Source organism: Opisthocomus hoazin, chromosome 4 (assembly GCF_030867145.1).
Source record: "Opisthocomus hoazin isolate bOpiHoa1 chromosome 4, bOpiHoa1.hap1, whole genome shotgun sequence".
In the NCBI taxonomy this organism is placed as follows: domain Eukaryota; kingdom Metazoa; phylum Chordata; class Aves; order Opisthocomiformes; family Opisthocomidae; genus Opisthocomus; species Opisthocomus hoazin.
The window spans coordinates 18,832,653-18,849,269 of NC_134417.1; the positions used below are offsets into that span (position 1 = coordinate 18,832,653).

Below are 16,617 nucleotides of genomic sequence, written 5' to 3' on the forward strand. Positions count from 1 at the left end.
GCTTTATAGGCGGCGGCATGGGCAAGCGGGAGCTGCGAGCCCTGTGCAAACAAAGGCCCCGCTAATGAGGCGCAGGCAGCGGCCGGACCGGGGGGGTTGGGGGGGGGGACGCGCCCCCGAGGCGCTCCGACACCCCCCATCCCCCCCCCCCCCCGCCCCGGGGTACGGGCCGTCCTGCGGCAGCCCGGAGCTCGCAGCTGCCCCGCCGGGCTGGGGGTGTCCTGGGACCACCCCCCCCCCATCCACCCGTTGTCCCCCCTCCCCCGGGTATGGGGTATCCCCGGGTATGGGGTACCCCCGGGTATGGGGTACAGCCGGAGCATCCCCACGCACGTGCCAGCCCCGGGGCGTGGGGTACCTGAGGGATGCCTTCGTCCACGTACCCTCCGTCGGGACACGGGGCATCCCCCACGGGCTGGGCGTCTTGGGGTAACCCCCTCCCAATCCACACAGCACCCAACGGGGCACAGGGCGCTGGGAGACGCTGCCACCGCCACCATCCGCACCCTTCCAACGAGCTTGGGGTGTTCCTGGGCGCTGGACATCCCGGGTATGCCCCCACCCACATGCCCCCATCCACATGCCCCCCCAGGAGTCCCCCATCCACACAAATACCCTCAGGAATAAGGCATTTGCGGGGCATCCCCACTCAGATGCCCCCCTCCTCAATCCTTCTGTTCTCCCCTGGCACGGGGCATCTCCTGGGCGCGGGGCATCCTGGGGGCTCCCCATCCACACAGCCCACCTTCAGACACGAGCCCTCCCAGGGCTCGCTGGGCCCCCCAGGCGTGGGATATCCCGGGGACTGCTCCATCCGCTCAGCCCCCTCCCAGGCCGCTTGGCACTGCGGGACATGGGGCATGGCAGGGCACTGTCCATGCACACAGCCCCCTGTGGCACGTGGACCCCCTGCAGACCTCTGCCCCCCAGCCAGCCCCTCCCCAGGACATACAGATCCTCAACCCACCCAGCACCCCTGAGCAGGAGCCCGCAAAGCATGTCCCCCCACCCCAATCCACACCGCACTCTGCAAAGTCACCGCCCCCCCCCAGCTGTGCCCTCCGCATCCCCAAATCCCTCTGGCTGCCGCCCACCCTGGGCAGAGGAAGACTCCAGAGCGGGACCCCGGGCTCCTGCCCACCGGTGGCAGCGGCTGTGGGGGGACAGGAGCTGCGAGGCCCGGGTTCCCTTGCCAGGGGAGGGAATGGGGGAACCGTGGAGGAGGCTGAGAGAGCAGCACCCAGCCCGGCTCCTCACCCACATGTGGCCGAGCTGGCGAGGGTGGCGATGGCGGGCAGTGAGCAGCGGCCTTGGAAAAGCCTGGAGAGACCATCGTCCAGCTGGGGAAACTGAGGCACGCACTGGGGGGGGGGGTGGGGGGGGCGGTGTGTGCCACCTGTGTCCCTGCCTTGCCACCCTGCCGAGGTGGCGGGTGCGTGGCGGGTGGGCGCCTGGGGAGGGGGAGACGGGTGGGGAGGGGAGGAGGGGGAAGTGGGGGGCTGCCAAAATCAACTCCGGGCGGTGCAAACACCCGGCCAGCTGTGTGGTGTAGCCAGGGAAACACGGCGCAGCTGGAGCACAACAGGCCCCTGCCTCCCCAGAAGGCTCCTCCGGGGCCTCCCCACAGCCCGGCCAGCGGCCGGGGGGCTGCAGCCCACCACCCCGTGCCCCTGATGCCAGCCCGCCTGGGGTTGCCCACTCCTGGCTTGCCCGTGTCTGCCCTGTCCCATCCCCCGCCCCGCTTTGGCACGTGTCCCCGTGCAGCGGGCACCTCTCCTGGGGAGGGCAGCGGGGCACAGGGGGCTCGGCCGTGCCGGGGACCTGCCTGGTGGCAGGAGCTGTCGCTGGCACGAGGCAGCGAGGAGCAGCCGGGCATCCCCCGGCGGGACGGCCCGCTGGCATCGCCAGGGCTGGGACGCTGCCAGGGTCCCGGGCATCCCCCGGGCACGGCCATGCCCGACGCTCCGCTGCCTGAAAGCGCTTTCTGCCCTCGCTGCCCACCTCGTGCCCTCCCTGCTGTCCCCCGTGGTGCCACCGACCTGTCCCCTCTCTCTCCCGGCGTCCCCGCTGGCCCGGGGTCCGGCAGGGGAGGGCTGGGGTCTGCGTGTCCGTGCCAGCGTCGATGTGCGGTGCCCACCGCAGAGCAGCAGTGGCCCTGGGGGACGGCGGGACGCGAGCGGGGCCGAGCAGGGAGGAGGCGGGCGATGGCTCCCGGCCGTCCTGACAGTGCCAGGAATCCGGCGCTGGCTCCGCGCACCCAGAGCTCGTCACAGTCTCCTGGCTTGGCTGTGGGACGTGGGGAAGCGGCGGGAGAAGCTCCCTCCCCTTTCCCGGGGAAAGGAAGGAGGGAGAGATGGGGAACTCGCCCGGCCGCGGCCCTCAGTGTGGGGGAAACTGAGGCACGGGGTGGAAGCGTGAGGGAGAGGGGGGCTGCGAGGGTGCCCGGGCGCTGCCGGGTTGGTATGGCAGCGTGGGGGCCGGCAGGGTGAGAGATGCTGGGCATCCCTGCCCGGGGAGGGGGCATCACCCCTGTGGTGGGGGCACGCGAGTGGGGAGGGAACGGATACCCCGGCTGTGCCCGGGCATCCCTTGCCCGCAGCCCCAGCTGCCCCTGGGAATGCCCAGGGGTGCCCGGGGCAAGGCGCAGAGGGTGGCTTGCCAGAGCCTCAGGGGTCCCCGTGCTGGTGGGGAGGGGGTGTCGCCGGCTGGGGGCTGTGCTGGGAAAGGGTCCCGGCCCCTGTCCCGCCAGCTGCTTCCCAGCGCCCGGACATGTGTGCCGGGAGCGCCCGGCACAAAGGCAGCTCTGAGGCGCTCCGGAGCCAGGCCTGGCGCCGGCACAGCCCCAGCGGGGCCACCGGCTGCGGGCAGCTGGAGCCACACCGGGACGACAACCCCGGCCACCCCGCCTGGCACCCGCACCCCTCCAGCACCTCTGCCCGGAGTGGGTGCCCGGCTCGTCCCTGGGTGGGGATGCGATGGCCCCGTGGGGTGCCATCCCGGCACAGCGTGAGTGGGACACCCTGAAACCCCCCGCGGTGCAGCCAGGGCTTCGTGGGCACCTGCCCTGCCCGGCGGCGAGAGTCCCGCCGAGGGTCCTGGAGGGCCGCGGCGCTGGGGCATCGCAGCGGGCTCCCGCCCCACGCAGCTCCCTGTTAGCCGGCTTCGTCGGGCGCTGCCCACTCGTGGCTTTGAACACGAGCTGGGCTCGGGGTGGTGGGAAGGAGCCTCTGCTCCCTGGGGAGGGGGTCGAGGCGAAACCGCGTGCCCTGGCCCCCGCTTCCCACAGCCTCCCACAGCCTCCCGGGCACCCCCCTCCTCGCCCGGTGCCAGGCGGGTGGGAAGGCGAGGGGGGCACCCCCTCTCTCCAGAAAGAGCCCCCCCACCCCGCTGAACGCCTCGCTCCAGCGCGGGATGGGGAGAGCCGTTGGCCTCCCCAAAGCTCTGTGCCGAGCGTGGCTTGCCCCGTGACTAATCCCCCCGGCCTCGCACACACGCAGCGGGGCGGGGGGGCTGTCGTAATGGGTGGAAATATCTCATAATTCACGTTGGACACGGGGATTACAGCCGTTCCGGCAATATTTGCACAACTGGTAGGCGGCTCGCCGGGCTGGGCTGCCCCAGACGAAGGCCAGGGGGGTCTGGGGATGGAGGGGGTTTTCGGCGTGGCAGGTACGGGGAGGGGGATGCAGCTTGGGGGGCGGGGGGGGAAGTGGCTGTTTTCTTTCTGTGAACACATGGAGTTTATTACGGAGGGCGTGTTGCCGGCATGGCAGGGACGGCTGGAGCTCTTGCCTTCGTCCCAGCCTGCTGTGGTGGGCACGGCTCAGGGAGAGGGATGGAGACCCCAAAGCAGCCTCATCTCCCAGGTCAAGCAGGTCCTGGCTGTGCCCCAGGGCACCATGCTGGCTCCCAGTGCCCCGTCAGCTCCACAGAACTCCCTGCTTATAGGAGCACCCAAAGACGCTGGTGTCCCCCTGTTCTCAAACAGGGGGCTCCCCAAAGGCCTTGCGGGGTGACCCCGGTGGGGGAAGGTGTGTGGGGCACGGGGGGGCCGTGTTTGGCATGGGGATTAGCAAACTCTCAGAGCGATGGTGGTCTCCTCCCTCCCCACCGGACATGCAGGCAAATATTTGTGCCCAGACTTCGCAGGACAGCGAGAAGGAATTTCATTCTTGCGCCCACCTGCGGCTCGGCCGCCTGGCATTAACCCCTTCGCTGCCCCGCAGGATGGAGAGAGAGGGGCAAGGTGCCCTCCCAGCACCCCCTGTGCCCGCCGTTGGGGTGGGGACCTGAGCCGAGCAGCAGGATGGGGAAAGGGGGCACAGCAGGACTGCCCGGGATGCCAGCAGGGCCACCGGTGTGAGATGCCCTAGCACAAGGCGGCGGCTGGAGGGTTTGCCCATGGGCATCCGCCGGGAAGCACTGGGGACTTCGTGCCGGTGTGCCGGGCAGTGTGTGGCCTGCCAGGAATTGGGAAAGGGGGGGGGAACTCTGCCAGCCTTCACCCCCAGCTGTGCCACCCCGGCCAAGGTGCCCCTTTGCCCAGCAGCATCACGGTGCATTCCCAGGACGGGCTGCCGGGGAGCGGTGCCGGGGATGTGGGGAGCAGGATTTGGCCTCGGATGTTTATTGGCAATTTGCAAACGTGAAAAAAGGCCTGGAGGGGGCAGGGGGCACCCAGCTCCCCGGGGGCTGCCCCCACACAGGGAGGGGGCCGGCCTGGGTAAAGGGTCCCCAGCTGCCTGGCACCCCCAGAACCCCGCTGTGCTCCTTTCCCTGGCGCCGGGGCCAGCTGGGCCCTGAGCAAACGGGGCTGTTTGCTCACGCCAGGATTAGCCGCTTGCTTTGTTCCTTTGACTTTCTCCTCCCTTTATGCTGGACCCTTTTATGGGGGCTTCAAAGGGGGCTGGGACCCAGGTTTGCTTCCCATGCCCCCCCCGCCTTGTGCCAACATCCCCGGGGGTGACCACTGGGCACATCTGGATGGCCCGCGGGGACAGCAGCTGTGCCACTCGCCCCGTGGTCCCCCCCTGACCCCCTCCTGCTGCCTGGCACCTCCTGCTGCCCTCAGCACCTTGGCAAAGTGGGTGCGAACGGCTGCACCCCCCCGCAGCGGGATTCCCGGCACTTTGCACCCTGTAAGCAGAGGTGGGAAACTTGGCACCAGGATCCGGCCAGCTGCGCAGCCCCACGGCCCCCGCCCAGCTTCCTGCCCCCCCCCCCCTCCCCCCCGGAGCCCTGCCGCCTCGGCCAGGGCCCCCGTGCCCCTCTGGGGTCCCTGAGCCCCACTCGCTGCCCCACTCCCCGCCCCAGTCCCCCTCCCTCCAGGGCATCCCTGGGTTTAGGCTGGGGGAAGCACGGTGGGCCAGCAGCTGCCCCCCGCATCCTGCTCTGCCCCCCTGGCATGGGCAGCAAACCTGGCATTGCCCTTCCCAGCAGCAGAATTCCTGGCTGCCCACAGGCTCCCACTGCCCACCAGCTCATGGCACGGCTGGAAAGCAGAATTTAGGAGCAAAGGGACCATTTTAGGCAACTTGGGGTGCTCTGGTGCCCAGCGGGGTCCAGTAGGCGTCTTCCATACCAGCCGCCCTCAAGTTCCCGCCGATGGGTTCATTTGCCTAATTACAAGGGCAAGCAGGGAGCGCAGGGCACTGCAGCTCTCCAGTGCAGCATCGCAAAGGGTTTTGGCTCTGGAGCGACGGGGACCCGGGCATGACGAGGGCTGGCGTGGGGCCGGCGGCGGGAGCGGGGGTCAGCGGGGCGCGTTTGCAGCTTGTCACGTCCGCAGAGACGGGGCACGGCCATGCGCGGGAAGTCCGGTGGCGTTTGACCCCTGGCGCTCACGGCTCCGGCCGCCGCCAGCCTCATCGCCAGAGACACGGTGCCCAGCGGACCCCCGCCCGGGCACCCCGTGACCCGCAAGGTGGGCTGGCGGGGGGCGAGCGGGGCGCTGGGCAGGCCATGCGGGGCCGAGGTGTTTACTCTGCCTGCTGTCACCCGGCCAGGCGCTGCCCGGAACCGTAGGGACAGGGGTGGGAGCGTGCGAGAGCAGGGGTGTGAGAAGGAAAGGTGGGGGCTGCGGGGAGACCGGAGGCGAGAGGACGTGGGTTGGGGGGGGGGGGGTGTTCCCCCCCAAAAGGGAAGCGTGCAGGGGGCTGCCCGGCCCCGGGGGTTATCCAACACTCGCTGCGGCAAGTGCGCATGTGCACACGTGGGTCTGAGGGTGCACGTGGGGGTGTGTACACACATGCCGTACGGGCACACATGTGCACATGGGTATGGGGGTTTGCACACCTGCTCCCTGCCCAGGCAGAGGGCCCCGGGGGAGCTGAGTCATGGCTGCGCTGGGGCAGACCCCCTGGGCTTCTCCCACCCAAGGGAGAGGTGTCCATGGGTGCTTCACCTGCCCCCCCAATGCCCTGGGGAAACAGTGTGCCCACCAGGCCCCCACGCTCCACCACCCTCCCCAGCTCAGAGGGGTCCCCGTGCACTGCAGCCCTGCCAGGGATCTCCAGCTCCCCGAGTCGCCTCTGAGTGATGGCTGCTGGGGTTGGAGCCCACCTCTGGGTGAGGGGCACTGGGGTTGGGGTCCACCACTGGCTGAGGACCACCAGGGATGGGGTTCACCTCCAGGCAAGTGTTACCAGGGTCAGAGCCCAGCTCTGGGTGAGGATCACCAGGGATGGGGTTCACCCCCAGGCAAGGGTCACCAGGGTCGGAGCCCACCTCTGGGTGAAGATCACCAGGGATGGGGCTCACCTCTGGGCGAGGGGCACTGGGGTTGGGACCCACCTTTGGACAAGGGCCACCAGGGTCGGAGCCCACCTCTGGGTGAGGGTTTTTGGTGGCCTTCGTGCCTGGCTGCCGCAGCCAGGCTCAAGACAGCGCCAGGGCTGACGGTTCCAGGGCCACCCAGCACAGGGTCACCGATGCCACCTCTTGTGCAGGTCCCGGTGCCACCTTCACCCCCTGGATAGGCACAGCCGAGGCGCCGAGCACCGCGGTCCTGGTGGCCGAGCGCTCAGGCCTGGGGGGCAGGTGAGCGGCCCGGCCGGCGCCCTGGGACGCCCTTCCCGTGCCCTGAGCCAAGGGAGGAAGCGGCCGGAGGCAGGAAGCCGTCCCCCGGGCCCGGGGCCCCCGCCGCGATTTTGCTGGAAGGTCATCGGCGACACAACAGGAAATCGCGCTGCCTCGGCTGGACGGCCGGAGCCGGAGAGCCGCGTCGTGCCGCCCCGGGGGTGCTCCCGGCCCCCGGCCCTCCGTCCCGGCTGGGCAACTCGCGGGGAGCCCGCACCACCGCCGCCCTCCATGGAAGGGGGACGGGAGCCGGGGAGCAGCCGCTGGCCCCAGGGTGGAAGATGCAGGGCCGAAGCCCCCAGCTGAGCATGGAGCTGAACAGTGAGTGCGCGGCCGAAGGGCGGGCGGGAGCCAGCGGGAAAGGGCATTGCGTAGCGGTGGACACCATGGCTGCACAGCCAGAGCATCCCCCACGCGGGCACCCCGTGGGACGAGACCCACGCGCAGGCGACGAACCCCAAGGCGGGCTCTGGTTGGGTTGGACCCGGCCACTACGGGCGCAGGAGGGCAGCCGGGCACCTCTCCCTGCCCGGCCTCGGGGAACCGGCCGTGCCTCGTGGGCAGTGAGGCAGGTGGGTGTGCAGAGGGCTTCTGGGGAGGAGATGCCCGTTGCTGGGATGGGCAGGGCCGGGGCACAGCAGGCATCGAGCCGCGAAGCAGCCGGCCCGGCAGCGTGCCGGGGTGCCCGAGCAGGCAGCGCTGGCCGGCAAGCCCTGGGCCGGAGCAGCGGCCGGGAGCAGACGCACGCTGCGGGACGCTGCGGGCAGGGATTCCCCGCAGCGCACGTGACACCCGGAGCCGCTCCTGGCACCGCTCAGGAGGGCTGGCCCGGTCTGCGCAGGGAGCAGCCTGGCCTGGAGCGCAGCCCAAAACCCTGGCACAGACGCTGCTGTGCGGCCCCTCGGCACGGAAACCCTGGCTCTCCCCAGCGAGCAGCGGGCCCCGGCGCCCACCGACCGCAGGGCAGCACCAGGCCCTCCTCAGCCCCCCCCACCACGGGGCCATCACGGCCACCAGCGGGCTGGGGTGAGGGGCTGCTGCCGCAGGCAGGGCGCGGGGAGGGGGGCACGGTGCCCACAGGAACCCTGTCCTCCCAGGACTGCTCCTCCTCACGTCCTTCCTCCTGCATGTGGAAGAGGGCCGCGCCAGCCCGGCACGGCTGGTCTGCGACAACCGGCTCATCCAGAAGTACATCGGGGAGGCCAAGGACATGGAGAAGAGAGCGGTGAGGATACAGTCCCCCCCCTCCCCAAACCCACGGTCAGGCGCAGCTCCCAGTGCCTCACCCCAGCATCTCCTCTCCCCCCAGGGCCAGTGCCAGCCACCACCCACGCTCAGCTGCCCCGTGGTGCTGCCCTTGGTGGACTTCAGCCTCCAGCAGTGGAAATCCAGATCGGTGAGAGGGGTGGGGGTATGATGTTGGCACCGGGGTGCCCACAGGGCTGGAAAAGGAGCCCCCGGGTTGGCACCGGCAGCAGAAACGCTGAACGTGGTGCCTGTGGGCACACCTGGCAGTACAGGGGGGTGGAGGGCCCCATCCAGACCTAGGAACGAATCGGGCCCCAGGAGACAACCTGCTCACTGCCTGCTCCCCTAGAACGAGACCAAGCGGCAGGAGATCCTCTGCGACCTGGCACTGCTGGTGGGTGCCGTGGCGGGGGCCCAGGGCCAGGTGACGCAGGAGTGCGGGGCCAGGCAGCTGAGCCAGCTCTACCGACACGCCAGCTCCTTCCTCCTGCTCCTGCAGACCTTCAGCTGGGAGGTGAGAACCCCCCATGCCAGCCAGCCCACCCTGGCGCGGGTGCCGGCAGCGTTTGTCACCCCTCTGGCCCACTCTCGCCCCGCAGGCAGGACCCTGGGAGCCGGGGTGCTCCCCACGCTCCGCGGAGCAGACCCACGTCACCGGCATCTTCCTCACCTACCGGCAGCTGGTGCAGGGCAAGCTGCGCTTCTTCTTCCACGACCTGGCCAAGGACTTGTGCAAGCAAGGCCAGGGGGGTGGCAGAGACTCCCGGTGCGGGGCCCGGTGAGGCTGCGCACGGGGCTCAGCCCCAACCCCGGGTCAGAGCAATCCTGCCGGACGCTGAGCTGCGCTCTGGGTGCCCAGGAAGGTGCCCACAGGAGAAGGGCTGACTGCTGCTCCTCCAGCCTTCGGTGCCCACGCAGGCGGCAGGCCCTGCTCCCACCCAGGCAGGCCCCTCTACTGTGAACACTTTACAATTAAAGAACTATTTTTCTAAAGGTTGTTTGTGTCCTCTCCTCGCGGCCCTGGCTGGGGAACTGCACACCCCCGGAGTGCTCGGCTCCCACCCCTCGGCCCCTGCACCCACCTGCCTCTCCCTAGCCCCACGCGCACCATGGCCGGCAGCGCCGCACAGTGGAGCCCGGGGTGGGTCTGGACTGCACCGTCCCCCTTTGGGAAAGTGGCCCGGGCCCCCCGCACCCGCTCCCTGCCAGCCTCACCCCTCAGCCAGCAGAGCCAGAGCTAGAAAACACATCCCAGTTTAATCCAGAACAAGCCCGCCTTGCCTCAGCATGGCTCCTCAGGAGTCGGTGCCCGGCCCCGTGGCAGATGAGGGGGTTGTCCCAGTCCAACCAGCCCTGGCCAGGGCTGAGCCCGGTTCCGAAGCACAGGAGGGCGGAGGTGGGAGCAGCCCCCCAGCAGGCAGGACTGCGGGGCATGCGGCACAGTCTCCGCTCTGCTGTCAGACACCTCTCTCCACGCAGCAGGGGGCTGCGGATCGCGGCAGGAGTTGGAAGAGGCCGGGATGAGCAGGGGGGCTGCTCCCTCCTCCCCAGCTCCGGAGAAGCCAGGCAGCGTGGGGGCTGGGGCAGGATTTGGGGGCACAGGGCTCCTGCTTGCTCGCCAGCAGGATGTCTCTGGGGCGAGGCGGGGAGGCAGGAGGTCTCCTAGAAGGCCAGCTTCTTCATCAGCAGGTAAACTCGAGAGTCCACTTCAAACCCGTGCAGGTTGTTTGCATCTCCCTGCAGCCGCATGAGCAGCCCCCCGTAGGACACATAGGCAGAGCTGGGGTGGGAGGAGAGGAGCGGTGAGAGCGGGAAATCCCACGGGAGACCCAGGCTGGGATGCTGGCATCTCCCTGCACTGCCGCGGGCACCGCGTTCCACCCCCTCCTGCGACTGGCACTCACAGGCGCGTGGCTGCCTCCGTGGAGGTCTCGTCCCCTTCGATCCTGTACACCTTGCCATACATCACGTACTCGAACTGGTCTGCCCTGCGACGGGACGGCGGGAGCTCAGAGAAGACTCAAAGCTGGGCGTTCCCCCAGCAGAGCGTTCCTTCAGGAGACGGCAGCTCACAGCCCCACGGTGCTTCGCCTTTTGCCCCCTCATCGACCCCCGCGTGGCTCTCAGCCAGACCCCGTACCTGGATGGCCTGTCGTCCGTAGGGTTATACTCGCCGTCGTCCAGCGTGCCGTCTTCGTACAAGGTACTGGCGATGACCAGGCGGAATTTGTCCCCTGGGAGGAGAGGGCAGAGGGGTGGTGAGCAGGCAGCAGGTGCAGCCAGAGCAGCAGCGGCCACAGCAAATCTTGGGGTGGTGGCAACAAGCCGTCCTGGCAGGTTTAGCACAAACCCCCAGTCCTTGCCTTCAGTCTTCCAACAAGACTGTGTGGAATGGGACAAATATCACACTGGATCCTCTGCCTCCCTGTTCCTCGCAGATACTGGTCACCACCATGGAGGAGACCAGAGCCACCAGGACACTGCCACTGGTGTTTTCACGGCAAGAGGTTCATGGGGCAAGTCCAGGAGGGCTTGGCTGGGCCCTGGACAGGTACGCGAGACCCTGCAGCGCCCGCTCCAGCCCTTCTGCACTTCACTGACAGCGAGGTTCTCTTTTCCACCCGCTTGCTCCATCTAGCCGCAGAAGCTCATTGCAAAAGGTGTCCCCTCAAAGCTCGGCTGCCACCAGCTGGGGCAGTTTCACTAGACAGCACCTCTGGAGAACAGGCCAGAGATGATCACAAACAAATATCACAGTGAGACAAACCAGCCCGCAGCTCAGCCCCAGCACAGTGAGAGTGCCCAGCACCCCCCGTGACCCAGGGCTGCACAGGGGCCCACCGGAGGCCAGGGCAGCTCGCTCCTCACTCACAGCGACCTCAGCCACCCCGCTCCGAGCACCAGCACGCCCCTCTAACCCCCCCCCCCCCCCCCGAGCTAGCAGCCCGGTGGCTTACCCAGGTCCACGGGGTAGATCTGGATGTTCACATCCAGGATGAGGTCCATCTTGAAGGACTCGCTCTCACAGTGCAGGCGGGACACTGGGGAGAGCCGCAGAGTCAGGGCAGGGACGGAGAAGACCCCCAGGGGCGCGGCGGGGTGGGAAGGTGCCAGGGCCAGGCCGCTGTTGTGCCCCCCACCCCGGACGGCACCCGGGCTGCTCGGGGGAAGCGGCGCACCGGGCTCAGGGATGGACGCCGGGGCCTGGGAGCAGAGAGGGGGACGCGGCGGGGCAGGGGACGGAGCGCACCGGGGGCCGCGGGCACACAGCGCAGGGAAGCGGGGGGCACCGAGGCGCGGCGGAACACGACGGGGCCAGTGCCAGGCAGCGGCGAGGGGCCGCGGCACAGGGAGCACGGCGGCGGGAAGGGCGGAGCGCGGCCCCGCCGGAGCCCAGCGGGCGGGGCGGCGGCGCGGGGCCCGGCTCACCGCGGTCGAACTTCTTCCCCTCGGGGTCGATGTCCTTCACGTCGAAGATGTCCTCGAACAGGATCCCGGCCATGGCGGCGGCCCCGCGCCCCGCTCCCGCCCGGCGCCGGCTGATGACGCGCCCTCACTTCCGCCGCGGGGCGGAAGAATCCTCAGGGTGGGCGGGGCCACTCCTGCGCATGCGCACTGCTGCCGGCCACTGGCGGGAGTCCGCCTGGTCCTAGTGCCCGCCGGTCCCGGTTCCCCTCCCCGTGGGCTGCATCCCGGGCCGCGCTGTGCTTCCCGGCTGGGTCAATGCGGAGGGGGAAGGGGGGGGGGGGGTGCGCTGCACTGGGGGGGCTGCCGGGGCCCCTGGCGTGGCCGCGCTGCCGGGGGCTGGCCCCGGAGGGCCCCTGTCCCGCCCCGCCGGGTGACGGCAGGGGGAGCTGCGAGGCCGCGGATGGCACCGACACGGCGTCACCCACGGGCGGGGCCCGCCCCGCAGCCCCCCCCTCGTGGGGAGGTCCGAGCTGCCCCACGGGGGCCCCGCAGCCCCCCACACCCCCCCCCATGCCGAGGCGTGGGACAGAGGGGCTTCACCCGGCCGCCGCAGCTGGGTGTCAGTGTGATGAGCTGCGCGGGCTCAGCCAGCGATGGGGCCGGGGGCTGCAGCCCCCCCGGCTGCTTCCCCTTCCCCACGTGGGACGGGTTCATCGGCCGTCAGGGGAGCGGGGGGGGGTGGTGTCTGGCAGGGCTGGGGGCGGCTGACACGTCGGGGCTCCGCGGGGTGCTCCCACGCCGGGCATCTCCGGGACGTGACTCAGGGAGGGGGGGGAATCGGAGCCGCGGTGCCCCCGGCACCGGGATGCCCCTCACCAGATGTCCGTGGTACCCAGGCCCCCCCCAACGTGTCCTCTCCACCGCGTGTCCCCCCCACCCGCGACGTCGAGGGGGGCCCACGGGCCGTTCGCGGCGGAGTCACCCCGCGGCGGTGGCACTCAGCGGGGACAGCCTGAATGCGCTGGGACGTGACCCGGCTTCTTCCGACCCGACCACCCCAGCCCCGCGCCCCCTCCCCGCTTTGCCCAGCCGGGGGGCACAAACCTCCCTGCCCCAGCGGGGGGTCCATCCCCAGGCCCCCCCCTACCGCTTTGTGACACTCCCCCCCAGCTCCCTGCACCCCGGGGTGCTCCTGCCCGCTGTGGGGGTGCGGGGCTGGGCTGCGGGGGGGCTGCGAGAGGCACCCGGGGCGGTGCGCGTTGCCAGGCGGTGGCAGCAGCACACCGAGCATGGCAGAGCACCCCCGGGGGATGCCGGGGGAGGGGGGGGGCCCGAATCCCAGCCAGGCTCACCAGTCTGACCAGTTGCTCCCTCCAGTGTCCCCAGGGTGCCGTCCTGGAGGGATATGACCCACCGGCCAGCCCGGGCAGGGTGGCCAGGGGTCCAGGACTGGTTTTTGGGGAGGGCCCCATGTGCCAGCCTCCACTGTGCTCGGGGGTACCTCCCCCGGGAACCCGATGCGACTCAGGCTGGGGGGCCCTGGCATGGCTGTGCCCCCTGCTTGGGTGCTCTCAGAGCCACTGCAGGGTGATGCAAAGGGCTCACTCTGGGCTGATCCCACCCGACTGCCCCTGCCTGCCCTTGCTGAGACCTGGCACACTCGGTGCAGGCCAGCAGGCAGCCGGGGCGATGCCCACCAGCCGGCGAGGCAGCCCCCCCAGGGATGCTTGCTCCCGCAGCTCCTGCCAGCTGGCAGCGCCGTCTGTCTCCCCGCTCTTGCGGCACCCTGGCACAGCTGAGCCCCGACCCTGGGCGCAGGCGGGCACGGCCCCACGCGGGGGTCATGGGCACGCAGCCACCCGCGGGGCCAGCTGGTGTGGGGGGGCAGGTTTCCAGGTGCCCCCCAGATGCCACGGGGATGGGGTGGCAGCAGGAGGCTGGCACAACCCCGAGCCCCTCAGGGGCTGGCTGTGCGGCACGGCCACCGTGCCAAGCCCCCTCCTCAGCCCCATGCCCAGGCAGTCCTTGGGCAGGATGGGCTGGGGGGCTGGCCCTGGCCTAAATCCATCTGGGATTGGCAGAGGACAAGGCACCCCGCTTTTCCTTGCGCCACGTCCCCATCTGCCCTGGCTCTGCCTGTGTGCCCGCTGCCGCACTGACCATGTGCCATGCCATGCCGTGCCGTGCTGTGCTGCAGGAGTGTGGGTGGCCGGAGGGACCCATGTGCCTGGCTAACGCCAGCCCCGCGCTGCTGGGGCTGAGCAGACGGCCCCAGGGTGGGTGCCAGCGGGCACTGGGGGGGGGGTCAGCACTGCCTTCGGTGCCGTTGCCTCTGGAGCGCCCGTTTGCCAGCCAGGTGCCTGGCGTCGCCTCCTTATCTGGGATTAAACAAACCCTCCCCAGATCCAGCGCCAGGCGCTGCCCCTGTGCCCCTGGGATCAGACCTCCCCTACCCCGGGCCCCCTCCCACGCTGGGCTGCAGAGGGACACCTAGACCATGAGTCCCTGGGGGTGAAGAGCCCCCCAAAAGCTGACCCCAGGCTCCCTTCACTCTGGCTGTGCCATAGCCCCCGGGGTCTCCGCGCATCGGGGTGGCCGGGGCAGGCATACCTGGGGTGGGGGGCAGCGCTCCGCTGGTACCCCAGAAGCAGGGCACAGGGCGGCACCGTCTCTGCCCCTGCCTTGGGGCACTCCCAAAACATCCCAGTGGAAAACGGGACCCGCTGGGGGGGTCCCCCTGTCCCGCCGCGGCCGGGGAGGTGCCCGTTCCCCCTGGCATGGCGAATCCCAGCATCCCTGGTGCCCGCGGTGCCAGGCTCCCCAGAGCGGGGGGGTGCAGCCTCCCCTTCCTCGTTAACGTCGTTATCTCCTGCTGTTAAATTATACAACACAAGGGAGCCTTTGAAAAGCGGCCAGGCCTCCATCCGGCGCGGCGGCCGTTGGGGGCCCGACGTCACCCATCGCTGGGCTGCCTCCGGCTGCCTCCGCCGGGTGGGGGGCCGGGGACAGGGGCCGTGAATTTGGGCACCGCCTGGGCGAGGGGGTGCTGGGGCTGGGCTCCTGGGCTGCAAGATGGACCCGAGGGCAAAAGCAGAGGAGCGGTGAGGCTGGGAAACCTGCCCGCACCCCTGCCCGCACCCTGTGCCCATCCCCACTGCTCGCGACGCAGCCTGGTACTGCCGCGCATCCCTGCCTGCACCCCTACCCACGCCCCGCGCCCCCGCCTCTGCCTGCGCCCCTCGCGGGGACCCCCCGCTCGCTCCCCTGCCCGCTGCCCGCTGCGGGGTGGCAGCGGTGCCCGGGCTGCGGGCCGGTGCTTCAGAGGCGGCGGCGGCGGCCGCTGTTATCCGCCGGCACAAAGGAGCCGAACCGTCGCTGCCGTTACGCGGGCAAACACGGGCAGGGCGAGGCCGGGAGGGCAGGAAGCCACCGGCACCTGCGGGCACCCGCCACGGCGGCATCGCTGCGGCGAGGGACAGGGCGCACCATCCCCGTGCCCAGGGATGGGGGTGCCCCCCCTGCGCCCCAACATCAGGGAGCCGAGGCCACGTGGGCTGCCCGCCGATGCGTGTTGCACATGCGTGTGCACGCGTGCTCTCCCACCGGCTCCGTGAGTGCCCCCCTGGGGCGCAGCAATGGGGCAGAGAGGCCTCGGGGTGCCCATCCCTGCACGCTGCTGGGTTGGTCCCCACCTGGGCTGGGGGTCGGGCAGGAAGACCCGAAGCCAAAATGGAGCTGTTAACGAGCCCGTCTGTCACCAGGCCACCAATTACGCAGGCTGGGAATGAGGAGATGGCGGGGGGCTGGGGGAGGGGAGCAGGATGCGGGGTCCCCAGCGTGGGGGTGGCTGGGGGGGTGTCACCATGTCTCGACAGCTTCCTCATCACCACCATCTCTGTCCCCCCCCCCAGGGACAACCAGCCACGTCCTGCAGGATGGGGGACACAGGTGACCAAGGGGTGGCAGAGCCACAGCCATGCCAGGAGCCCCGGGGGTCCCTGAAAGGGGTTGGCCCCTTCCCCCCCGCTGAGGCTCTGGAGGAAAAAATGAGCTTCTGAGGAAATCAACCCCAACCACCGTTCCTGCCTGGCACAGGGAGGGTCATCAGTGTCACGAGCTGTCTGTTCTCTGCACTCGGGGCATGGAGGGGCACGCGTGCAGGGACTGGAGGTGACTGTGCCCGGGGGGGTCCCGGACCATCTGGCTGCTCCTGGCCCCTGGAGGGGTACAGCAAGGAAGGGGGCTTATAGATCCCCCCCACTGCCCTGCTGAAGACTGCTGTGGTCCATGGCAGAGGCCCCTGTCCCCGTCCCCATCCCTGTCCCCAGCCAGGACGGGCCAGGGCAGCCGAATTCCTCCGGGCTGATGCTGACGTCGGTTTTTCCGCTACACCTCTCTGGAGCAGGGCTGGGTGCCCGGCCGGGCTGGCGGAGGGACAGGCCATGTCCCCCAGCTGTCATCGCACCCGCCTGTCCCCACGATGGCCCTTGGTGGCACCCGGCCCCAGGAGGGACCTTGGGCACTACTGGAGCTGGGGCTGGGAGCCGGCGGGAGCCGGCTGGAGCTGGTCCCCGCTCTCCACGGTGGCGAGGGCCTGGGTGCCGGGCGCTGGCAGCACCCGGCCGCTGCCTGCCATGCCCCTGCCAGACCCGCCGAGCAGGACCCGGCCGAGCCAGATGGTGGGCTGGGATCAGAGCCGGGGGATTTTTCCAGGCTCCGAATTAACGGCTTTGGAAGACAAACAGATTAGGGAGCTGCGGGGATCGGGGCAAGGATCGGCTAAATTGGAAGCAGAGGCAGGCGGCAGCGTCCTGCCCAAACCCTGCTCCACCCTGCCCAAACCCCGACCCCAGCCCAGTCCCTGCAGACCCCAGGCCGTCCCCA

The 16,617-nt window shown here is 70.2% G+C and overlaps 2 protein-coding genes across 3 annotated transcripts; one reads left to right on the top strand and one right to left on the bottom strand.

The window, feature by feature from the left end:
- Positions 1–7,268: 7,268 nt before the first annotated feature.
- THPO (thrombopoietin) lies at positions 7,269–9,173 on the top strand. The gene is made up of 5 exons (XM_075417363.1): positions 7,269–7,398; positions 8,175–8,302; positions 8,387–8,473; positions 8,675–8,839; positions 8,925–9,173. Exons 1-5 carry the CDS (start codon positions 7,359–7,361, stop codon positions 9,105–9,107), a joined length of 603 nt encoding a protein of 200 aa, XP_075273478.1. The 5' UTR covers positions 7,269–7,358; the 3' UTR covers positions 9,108–9,173.
- Positions 9,174–9,563: 390 nt separating this feature from the next.
- POLR2H (RNA polymerase II, I and III subunit H) lies at positions 9,564–11,885 on the bottom strand. Of its 2 annotated transcripts, XM_075417364.1 has the most exons (5): positions 11,755–11,885; positions 11,283–11,366; positions 10,466–10,559; positions 10,230–10,313; positions 9,564–10,105 (listed from the first exon to the last, which is right to left on the bottom strand). In XM_075417364.1, exons 1-5 carry the CDS (start codon positions 11,825–11,827, stop codon positions 9,988–9,990), a joined length of 453 nt encoding a protein of 150 aa, XP_075273479.1. In that variant the 5' UTR covers positions 11,828–11,885; the 3' UTR covers positions 9,564–9,987. The 2 variants fall into 2 exon arrangements, with proteins under 2 accessions (XP_075273479.1, XP_075273480.1); XM_075417365.1 differs by lacking the exons at positions 10,230–10,313; positions 10,466–10,559.
- Positions 11,886–16,617: the final 4,732 nt, after the last annotated feature.